Consider the following 11,808-nt stretch of genomic DNA (forward strand, 5'->3'; position numbering starts at 1 on the left):
ACGACTTTATAACTAACATTAATCACCAAACTTACGTTGTTTAGGAAGAGCCAGATGAGTTGTCGGGTTCTGTTTTTTGTTGGTTTCAAACCAAACCGGGCCCCGCAGGCTGGATTTAGAGAGCAACGTCTGGGCCCCTTCCTCGTCCTCTTTGACCCCTGAGGTCGGGAGGCTGCTGGACTGACCACGGCAGTAACGCACAGCTTCTGGGAAAGTGAACGATGTGTTCACGAGATGGTACACTGCATCTTTCTGGACCAGAAGGTGAGAGTCTGGCACGTCTGCAACGGGTTGAGATCAGGATTTTATGGCCCATTTAAATATAGGGGGTTGAAATAACAAACGCCATTTAAGCAAGTAAACATTAAGCTGCTTTAGTCAAGTGACTGATAATATATAAACAATGCATAACTATATACATTCACTTTATAAAAATCGGTCAGGATTTCACAGCAAAAAGTCTGAAGGTGGATGTCTTTGCAACTAAAAAAGCCTTTTATCTGCTGAAAACAAACTATCAATCAGAATATGTAGTGTCTTTATAGGCTTAATTATTGTCTGAGAGGCACAAATACAATGTTCACTCACCCCAAAGTCCTCTTTCTGCCCTGTCCGACCATGACTGAGTTGGTTCACACGTACCTTTAAACTTCATTGTTAAACACACGAAGGAAGAAAGACACCAAAATAAGGTCATACCTGAAGAAGCACAAAAATGAGATGAACGCATCTGATTTGCAACTTTACCACAGCGTTAGCCAAAATCACTCCAAAGAGCACCGGGGACATCTTCACATCTGGACAAAAAAAAAAAAATCAATCAATAAATAAATGAATTGAATAGCAACATGAAGAATGCTGTCACGTTCCCCGGACTCTGTGTTTATGTTTTCGTTTCGTGCCATGTGCTCCCTGTGCCCTGCCTTCCCTCTGTGTTGATTTGTATTATTGTCTGCAGCTGTGTCGTATTAATTTAGTCAATTACCACGTGTATTTAAGTCCTGTGTTTTCAGTTCTGTTTGTCCGAGCGTCGAGGTCCTTACCTGATGTCTTTACGTGTGTTTATCCTGCCTGCCTGTTCTACCTGCCTGCCGTTTTGTATCTTTATTTTACTATTTTGGAATTAAACCCCTTTATTTTCATTTAATCTCGTTGTGTGCTCTCGTGCTTACCACACAACCGTGACAGAACGCTCGGACCTACAAAAAAGGAAATAGCGGCGTATTTTCCCCCTTATTTTTTTTTTTAGTTTTTGTTTGCCATGTTTGCCCAGTTTAAAGACCCAAACTTCCTCATCCGCCTGCTGGAGCAGGGGGATTGCTCTCTCGAGGACTATACAGAACTATTCCTCGAACTGGCCAACGACTCTCGCTACCCGGACTGCTCTCTGCTCGAACTCTATTTCCGCGGACTTAACACCTCCAGCCAAGCGCAGCTGTCCGGGAGCGGTCCTCGAGAGAGCCTCGCCGCATACGTCGAGTGGGTGCTGGTGTCCTGCAAATCAACCATGATGGTTGCGCCTGTGGACAACGACACCAGCCCCACTTCAGATCCAGAGCCCAACTCATCCCTTCACCGCAAGGTCGAGCCCCAGCCTGAGCCCACCGCTGACACGGGGGCGGAGTCAAGCGCGACCACGGACCCATCGCCAGAGAGGGCGACAGAGTCGTGGAGCGTAACAGGACCCGAGCCGTATACGTCAGACCAGGTGCGCGAGCCAGCAACGGAGTTCACCGCGATGGAGTCAGTCGTCTGCAGGGAGAGCGCGGAGTGGAGCTCCGCCCACTGCACATCGACTGAGGATGAGCTGATCATCCACCTGGGGCTGCTGGATCTGCAAAGGGAGCTGGATGATGTAGACTTGGACTTGGACTTAGACTGGGCACCTCCCCAGTATCCTGAGTTCCTGTTCCCGTTTAGCTATCCCGTTAGCCCGCTGGTTCCGCCCAGCCGTCCCGTTAGCCCGCTGGTTCCGCCCAGCCGTCCCGTTAGCCCGCTGGTTCCGCCCAGCCGTCCCGTTAGCCCGCTGGTTCCGCCCAGCCGTCCCGTTAGCCCGCTGGTTCCGCCCAGCCGTCCCGTTAGCCGCTGGTTCCGCCCAGCCGTCCCGTTAGCCCGCTGGTTCCGCCCAGCCGTCCCGTTCCAGTGCCCGCGCCACGTGCGCTCTGTCCCGTTCCAGTGCCCGCGCCACGTGCGCTCTGTCCCGTTCCAGTGCCCGCGCCACGTGCGCTCTGTCCCGTTCCAGTGCCCGCGCCACGTGCGCTCTGTCCCGTTCCAGTGCCGCGCCCGCGTGCGCTTCTGTCGTTTCAGTGCCGCGCCACGTGCGCGCTCTGTCCTGTTCCAGTGCCCGCGCCACGTGCGCTCTGTCCCGTTCCAGTGCCCGCGCCCGTGCGCTCCGTCCCGTTCCTGTTCCCGCGCCCGTGGCGCTCCGTCCCGCTTCTGTTCCGCGCCCGTGCGCTCCGTCCCGTTCCTGTGCCCGCGCCCGTGCGCTCCGTCCCGTTCCTGTGCCCGTTCCTGTGCCCGCGCCCGTGCGCTCCGTCCTGTTCCTGTGCCCGCGCCCGCGGCGCGCTCCGTCCCGTTCCTGTGCCCGTTCCTGTGCCCGCGCCCGTCGCGCTCCGTCCCGTTCCTGTGCCCCGCGCCCGTCGCTCCGTCCCGTTCCTGTGCCCGCGCCCGTGCGCGCTTCCTCCAGTGCCGCCTCAAGTTTTCCCACCCTCCCACCCATGCCACACCACGTCGATGGATCCCAGCAGCCCCTGCGCTCATCCTCAGCAAACCATCTGGAGCTCGCCACGGGTCTGCCGGTCTCCATCGCCATCGAGGTTGAAGGATCCCTCGCCTCACCGTCCTGCCTCCGAGACCCAGACTCCTCCTCGGCTCGTGAACCCGTCGGCTCCCCTGGGCTCCTAGCTCCCTCCTCTACACCGTGGTCCGTCAGTCCACCAGCTCCACCAGGCTCCATCGTCCCTCCGGCTCCGCCTTGGTCTGTCGTCGACCATCCGTCGCCTCGGGATTCCTCTCCTCGGCCGCCTCGTCACTCCATCCCACCGGCTCTGTCAGGCTCCTCCTTCCTCCAGCTTCACCTCAGTCCTCAGTCGCTCTGGCTCCGCCGCGTCCTTCCCGTCCCCGTCTCGTGTCAGTCGCCGAAGCCTGCGGCGTCGCCTTGACCTCCAGCGCCTCGACGTCACCCTGGCTCTTCGGCTCTCCGTCTCCACCTCAGTCTCCTCCACCATCTGCTCCGCCGCCGTCGGTCGGCCCCATGGAGTCGATGGCTGCTCCTCCTCCATGGCTCCTCCTCCGTCGGCTCCACCTTGGACCACCATAGCTGGGCTCTGGATCTCCTCCTGCTCCGGACTCCTCCTGTCTCCTCCCTGGCTCCTCCCTCCGTCTACACCACCTTGGACCCTTCTGCCTTCTGCCTGCCCACTCCTGGGGATCCGTCCTCCACCACAACCTCCTCCCAAGACCCGGTATCCCCAAATCTTAGTCATTTTGGTTTTTGTTTGTTTTTGTTTGTTACCCTTTAGGTGCGAGGACGCACCTTCCGGGAGGGGGGGGTAATGTCACGTTCCCCGGACTCTGTGTTTATGTTTTCGTTTCGTGCCATGTGCTCCCTGTGCCCTGCCTTCCCTCTGTGTTGATTTGTATTATTGTCTGCAGCTGTGTCGTATTAATTTAGTCAATTACCACGTGTATTTAAGTCCTGTGTTTTCAGTTCTGTTTGTCCGAGCGTCGAGGTCCTTACCTGATGTCTTTACGTGTGTTTATCCTGCCTGCCTGTTCTACCTGCCTGCCGTTTTGTATCTTTATTTTACTATTTTGGAATTAAACCCCTTTATTTTCATTTAATCTCGTTGTGTGCTCTCATGCTTACCACACAACCGTGACAAATGCAAACCAAAAAGACATCGGTGTAAGAGCCATGTGCTAATTCACTGTAACTTTGTTCCTCAAATTTAAGTTCCTTGTTTTTGGGTGAAACATGAATGTATTTCTGAAAGCGTGAGAAGCGGGCCGACGTGATCTCATAATTCTGATGTGTTTTATGTAAAATGTTGTTCTATTTTTAGCATCTAAATGTACAACTACGTATTCTCAGAAACCGACTCATGCGTCTAAAAATGGACCCTTATGAATATTGAACTGCATATTGCATTTTATATATATATATATATATATATATATATATATATGTTTTTACGTTTTAATCTTTTAAATACGTCTAAATTGTTCATTTTGGCATCAGTGCACTTGTAAGTTTTATGCTTGTAAACGTATTCATAGCTACGTTTAAACATGAGATCAGGCTGAACGGCCGTATGAAACACAACACCACATGTGGAGGGAGCTCACAATCAAATAATGGATTTTTTGTTTTAATTGTTAAAATGATTAATAGACAAAATACAAGTTTTAAGATTAAAAAATACTTTCATATTAATTTACGCCATGAATGGTTTTCATTTTTACCTGTATAAAACCCTCTGGTACTCTGCGGTCATCTTTGATTGAAAAAATTCAAGATACAAATCACACACGCACACACGCACACACACACACACACACACACACACACACACACACACACACACACAGACAGCTATGAACTGGTGTGATGGTAATAAAGTAAAAACATTAGTTAAACTACAATGTAGTAAAAAAAAGTGGACAGCAACGAAGGGGTTAAAACATCAAGAGTCTAAAAAGACACATTCACTCTCTCTCACACACACACACACACACACACACACACACACACACACACACACACACAGACATATACTTTAAAAAAGTCTAAACGTATATCCAAACCCACAGCTGAAAAAATACATATTTACGTCTAAAAACAATTATAGGCATACAAGAATTTTAAGAATTTATAGGCATTTATAGAGCTATATAGGAATCTATATAGAATTGTTTTGTTTTTTTTATTTTGCTCCCACCAGATGGCACTAATTTGGCTTAAAAAACAGGATTTTAAAGACATTGTCTCCCTTTTAACTTGAAATTCTGCATTAATTGAAAAGTATATATTTCAAAATATATATATTTTTCAAAAATACTAAATAAAAAAAAAAATTATATTATTTAAAATAAAATTAGTGTCCAGTCCCAAGTGTGACTCCCAAATAAGAAGCAAAAATGCCACAATTAATGTTTTTTTTCACTGCTAAGCTATTTTTTTCATCTACGTGTTTAACTTTGTTATTGCGTTATTTTGTGTTTTCCATGATAGTGTAAATGACCTTAAGAAATGACTATTCGCCTCAATTTGTGGAAAGGCTACTTGTAATGAAATTTGATCAATCATATTAGATGGCATCAGATATTAGAAAAGACTGCAAAAAAGGCTTTCAGCAGCAGTATCAGATTTTGTACTGAATATAAGAGATTAGACTTACAGGTGTATTGGTAGCTCTGCCTTGTGCTTCTTCTGATGTGATGATCTTCCACGCTTCGAGTCCTGGCCTCCGCGCGCTTGTCCGGACAGTGCTGTGGAGTTGCATCTGTATATCTAGCTCATATTATCTATGTGCACTTACTCTTCATCCTTCAGCCTGCAAGTGTAATATCCGTTCCATAATCCATCTCCTCCAGACCGTCCTCCTCCTTGGTGTGTGATCCTCTGTGTCTCCGGGAAGGAGGTGAGCGCAGACCCCCTCGTAGATGTCCAGCCCACCAGCTCGGCCGTCATTTTAGTACTGCGCTTTGTAATGCTAATGCATGTCATTTATTAAAGCAGACTTCTTGCGCAAGCGGTGCGAAAGTTGGCACACAGAGTTCATCAAGAGCTGCGGGACACCTACGATGCAGAATGGCATTTATTTAGGTCTATTAGTGGACAAACTTCACACACTCACACACACACACACACACACACACACACACACACACTCACACACACACACACACACACACACACACACACACACTGTAAAACACTACAACACTTGTTCAAACGGTGAGATGATCACACACTGCACGCATAAACTGGCACTAGTGAAAGTCATTTCCACCACGATGTTTGTTCAGCTTTTTTTGCGTGCTGCATTGAAAGCTTCTGTATAAAGCTGGTTTGTTTTGTGTAGGCTAAAGCTTCGGTGTCCTGCAGGACAACAAAAGCAGTGACGCCACTAATGCACAGCGTACACCAGCGGGCCAAAGAAGACCTATTAGTATGCACTGGAGACAGGAGCTCAAGAAAGTACAGCATCAACACCAGCAAGAGCTCTGAGATCACGACTAACAAACTGTAATGAATGGTCTCGTAATGCATTTCAGATAAGATCAGGGCAAAAAAATCGACATAAAAAAATGTATGGGGTAAAAAAGCCTTGCTGTGTTTGTAACATCTGAAATTTCCTATATAGGTCTGTATATGTAGATTAGCATATAGGTCTGGAATATATATATATATATATATATATATATATATATATATATATATAGCTCATAAAATGTACTCCATGAATTGCTGTATAGTGAAAGTGCATTCCGTAAAAAAAAAAAAAAAACGAACAAAAAAATATAATAATAATTATGGTAGCATGAGTAAAATTAAATTTCACCCCATTCATGTAAAACTAAAATTTTGACACTGATTTACAAATCTGTAAATTAAAAAATATGCCCTTCTAAATGTGGAGAAGAAAAGAAACAAAATGTATTGCTAGTATCAGGTTCTAGCACACTTTCTAGCATACTCTCTTTAATGACTATACTTGAAATATAATGTAAAATGTTATTTCTAAATCTCTCTCAAAATTAAATATTGGAAAAAACTCACGAAATTCATGAAATCTTTTTATAGGGTGTGATAAGAAAGTTCATTACTTTTCATTTATTTATCTATTTTACTTTTTAACTTTTGACTCTCCTTTTCAAAATGAGTTCATTTCATCATTTATTTTAATTTGAGGCTGTTTCCCATAAAACAGCTCCGGGGGTCTCTTGGGACAGGCACTGAAGAAGCCAGCAGAATTCCCCTCTTCACATAATACATGATTCCCCTGGGCCTTGACAAAAGCTCTCAGACCGCAGTGACCACACGCCTGCCCCCTGAACGTGGGCCCCGGGCCTCAGCTGTCCTCACCATACTGACTCCCACACAGCAGTTTGACTTATCTGCCGAACAGGGGACGGGGCACCAGAGAGAGAAACGGGAGGACTAGTCACTATTGCGCTCAGAGTAATCTACAACAATACAAATGCTATTTACTAGAGGAAACTGAGCTGAGTTTTGCTGTCGTTATTGTTCCACGGTTCTGTTGACCTTTACAAGGACCTTCCTGTAACATCTACAGATGGCAGCCATACTGGATAGAGTAACTTAAGTTACAGCAATGAATCCTGGGTCATAAAACACAGCCCTGCTTTGGGCTTCAATGGGTTTTGCTGCCTTAGAAGAAGGAGGAGAAGTTCAGGCATTTTCCAAAGGAAACCCAGAGCAACAGACAACCGCAGTGTGAATAAAAGTGGAGAAGTACCTTTTAAACAGTCGCTTTGTCATGGCAGATGCTCAATCACTCTCTAAACAGCTGATTAGTGCTTTTCCGAAATGACTCAGACCATGCTAGCTGAAAGGGGTTCAAAAGAAGGCTTGGGAAGTTTAAAAACACACACACAAACACACACACACACACACACACACACACACACACACACACACATATATATATATATATATATATATATATATATATATATATATATATATATATATATACAAAAATGTTGGATAGAGCCTTATAATTCCAAGGCTTATTAAATATGCGTGTACTGTGTATATTTAATTTATGCATTCATTCTATTAAAAACATATTCAATAATAAATTAGCCATTATATTTTAAATAGTACATTTTTATTTAAATATTAAAAATGGTTAGCTACCTCCTATTATACAGGAATGGCCTTCACTCCTTTGTGTGCTTCTTCTCACTCTCCATGCAATATTAAATGATTAAATATGCTTAATATTTTAAAATGAAAAGTTTTATTTTAATTAAACAAAAATGTCCAAACATATGTAAAATATTAATTCTATTTTGAAAAAAATATATTTTTAAATATTTCAACTTGTGATACAGACATGGTATGTATAAACACACACACACACACACACAAACATATATATATATATATATATATATTTTTTTTAAATGTTTATTATATAATATATATTAGATATAAGGTAAAGTATATGAATATAAATATATACATGGAAATACCTGCAAATATTTAAAAAATATACACTATGTGTATGTCTTTATATATTATATCAAAAAACGTTTATTTTCAATGTGATTAATCAGGATACAGGATTTAGTAGACAAACCCTTGATATTTCATAATCTGTACATATGTAACATCAAGAGGACTGAGCAGAACCTAAAACAACAGAATAACAAATCATGTCTCATCGTTATGTCTGTATTTTATGTATTTTAAACACATCAGAACATTTTTTTCAATGTTTTTTAAGTGTATTTCTTAAGTATAACTATTTTTATGTAATTAGAAAAAAAACTAAAGGTGAAGAAAAATGGAAAATTAAATATTGTAAAAAAAAAATTATAATATAATATTTGGTAAGTTAACTGTGGTCTATTTGTAATAAGTATAAAGAAAAGCCTTTTTTGCATGTGAAAGAATAGCTCTGAAATCAATAGAAAAATACATGAAAATATTAAATACAAAATTTAAATTCATGAAAAGTTTAAATTCATGCTTTTCTGTTTCTTTAAAATGACTTGGGGTTCAAATCCATACTAATGGGGTTCAAACTAAGACTTGAGAAGCTTAAATACTGGGAAAGCAGATTTATTAACAACACGTTGCAACGTGAAAAAATTTAAATAAACCCCAAGAGTGATTTTATATTTGCATTTCCAAGTAGCAGACACGCTTTTTATATACGCCTTACATCAAGAGGTTTGAGTGGGACCTAAAACAAGAGAACAACAAATCACGTCTCATCTTCCAGTAAGTCCTTCCCTCTTTTTCGGCTCGGCTCCATCTACATGCCGAATGCAGCCAGCTGCTCCTTTTAATCAGCCTTGACCCATCATGCATCCAGAGCGAACAAAAGCATACAGGCATTTATCTTCCTTTCCTCAACATTACACTTAAATTCACTGACAAGTCCCTTTCTCTTCCCTTCACATCCACTGTAGCCCACCGCCGCCATTACTTGTTGCACGTCTCCATGGCAACATTAGCTTTCTATCAATGGCATGACAACGTCAAATAGTATCCCGGCCTAAAACAGGAGAGACAAAGAAACCATGACCTACATGTGGAGAGAGGAAGCAGATCTTCCCAGAAGAACCCACTGGAATCCACGGGATTGAGTTTTGAACATGTTTTTTGGTCTCACACCCCTGCCATGTGATCTGTGATGAATGAATGAGATGAAAAGACAGACATGCAACATGAGAGTCAGCTGATATCTATCTATCTATCTATCTATCTATCTATCTATCTATCTATCTATCTATCTATCTATCTATCTATCTATCTATCTATCTATCCCAAGTGGACAAGTTATGCAACCTACATAAAGTCATATTTTATTTAGTCTTTTTACAACATTCAATGATCATATTTCTTTTTTAATGTACATTATTATTATAAATATGGTTTATTTATTAAGTTATTATTTATTATATTATTAAGTTGTGCAACTTAGAAAGCCATACATGAATAATGTAAATTTAATCAATATTATTCATTTATTTATCTATCTTTTATTTAATTTTCTTAATTTTTTTTAGGTACAATCTATAGGTGCATCGTTTATCCAATATAATAAAGGACATTTTTTATTTTTAAGTATTCAAGTATTTTATTTTGAATATATTTTTGTTTTGTTTAGTTTTTAGTCATTTTTTCACCAGCAGTGCAAAAATGGCACATTTCTATGTATTGTACAAAAAAGTTAATTTTAATATTCCTAACCGCGTTAGCTGTAGCATAACTGAACGCGTTAAAATCCTAGCCCTGTGAGGACATGCTGAGACAACTAGAGTGTAATTTTACAGTAGAGAAGCAAATAAAACCCTCATTCACTGCAAAGAACCTCTGGTGCGTTAAAACTCCTCAAAAGAGACTGTAGACAACACAAACTATCCTCACTTTGAGGCAAATTCTGACCAAAAACACCACTGTACTATGACTGATATGTATACGTTTTTTGAATATAAAATAATAGAATGTTCTCTCATGTACAAACATTCCTATCAGACGCTTTGTGTGCGACGTGTTTGTCAAAGCCTATCTGACCAGAGCAGACTGGCTTTATGACCGTCCTCACCCACGACCATCAGTCCGGCCCTCCGATGGCCAACAGATCACCATAGAGACGGTCTTTCAGAAGCTCTGCCATAAATGCTGAGGGTGTCAGGGGCAAAACAAAGAGATGTGAGAGGAGAAAAAAAAAAAAGAGAAAACACTGAACGGTGTTAGTCGTGCTGGGTTTGGAGGGTCACATGACCAATTTGTCCTAACTGACCCCAGACTTTGGACCGTCATAATGAGCCGGTGAAAGTCTTCAGTGTGCATCTCCTGTATTCTAATATAAAGAGAATAATTAGAATGTTATCTTAAATTTAATCAATCAATTTAATTTTTTTTTTTAAAAATCTTAAATATGTACGTGTGTTTGTGTGTGAAATGTATTGCGTTTTTAATTGCACCCTTGTGACACTGACACCTTGTGGTCACTCAGTGCACTACGTATATATCCTCAAATAAACAGAGTGACCAATAGGCCTATTATTTATTTAAAATATAAGAATGAATGAAGATTCGAACAAAAAGCAAATTAATAAAGAGTTATTTGCTTCCAGTTATCTGAACTGTACCAAAACAGTCTGTTATGCTGCTTAATGTCGCAAACTGGCAAACTTGTTTTTGTATTGTTTTAATCTATCATTGTAATCATATACAGACTATAATTAACTAGTGGAAGTTGGCTATTAGCCTTGGTTGAACAGAGTATAAGTATCGTCTTGGTTACGTATGTAATCCTCGTTCCCTAAAGGAGGGAAAGGAGACGTTATGTCGTGACGACAGATTGGGGTCTTGCTTGGAGAAGGATGCCATAGGAGGCCATATCCTGCCCAAAGGAAAGACACTAATATGGACTGGCTCCTACCTGGGTCAGTGCAACATATGAGGCAGATAATACCCAAGAAAGGGAGGAACGGCTGACAGCAGAGACAGACAGAGTAGACTGTTAAGGGAAGACACGGGTTCACCCCAAGGTAAACCTTACTGTGGAAAATAAATAATGGGATCAGCTGCAAGGAATCAGCCGTGTGGACACCTAGTCACCTGACCGGACCCCTGGGTGAGCTAACACCGCTACTGGGCCTAGCGTCAGATTGCTTCGCCGAGTCTGACTGCTGAGGGTGCTGGAGGATGCTCAACCAGGGTTCACCATACGGGAAACCAGACTGAGAGAGAAAAGTCACGATGAGTTTGTGCTTTCCCAAGGACTGGCCGTCCACTGCATCGTGATGAGGTGTGATAGCAGCCACACGCAGGAAAGAAAGCACTACTCCAATCACGCAGCTTCGGGGGTCTTCTCTGCTAGAACACCAATTCATTAACAGACTCAGAGGAACGAGGGGCTGCCGTGAGGAGTTCTGGGAACCAGGTCCGGATGAGCCAAAATGTTCTCATCCAGTGCCTGTGCAAGAAGGCTCACTGGGGGAGAAGCATACTTGCGAAGACCCCAATGCCAGTGCATCCATGCCATATGGAGTTGCCATCCCTTGGGGAATGATCTCTGTCATCTGAGCACCTTG

General features: G+C 42.7%; 1 protein-coding gene across 3 annotated transcripts in view; it reads right to left on the minus strand.

Annotated features, from left to right (window-relative positions):
• The window catches only part of adgrd2 (adhesion G protein-coupled receptor D2), a 21,833-nt gene extending 16,180 nt beyond the window's left edge, over nt 1–5,653 (minus strand). For 2 of the 3 annotated variants that reach the window (XM_043247883.1, XM_043247885.1), the window contains exons 1-4: nt 5,400–5,653; nt 748–797; nt 589–649; nt 36–281 (exon numbers count right to left, since the gene is read on the minus strand). In XM_043247883.1, the coding sequence (XP_043103818.1) occupies nt 36–281; nt 589–649; nt 748–789 (349 nt within the window). In that variant the 5' untranslated portion in view covers nt 790–797; nt 5,400–5,653. The remainder of the gene's footprint in view (nt 1–35; nt 282–588; nt 650–747; nt 798–5,399) is intronic. The other variant, XM_043247884.1, reaches the window with a different exon arrangement.
• Between the last annotated feature and the right edge of the window lie 6,155 nt (nt 5,654–11,808).

This window comes from Puntigrus tetrazona, chromosome 8 (assembly GCF_018831695.1).
Source record: "Puntigrus tetrazona isolate hp1 chromosome 8, ASM1883169v1, whole genome shotgun sequence".
NCBI lineage: Eukaryota > Metazoa > Chordata > Actinopteri > Cypriniformes > Cyprinidae > Puntigrus > Puntigrus tetrazona.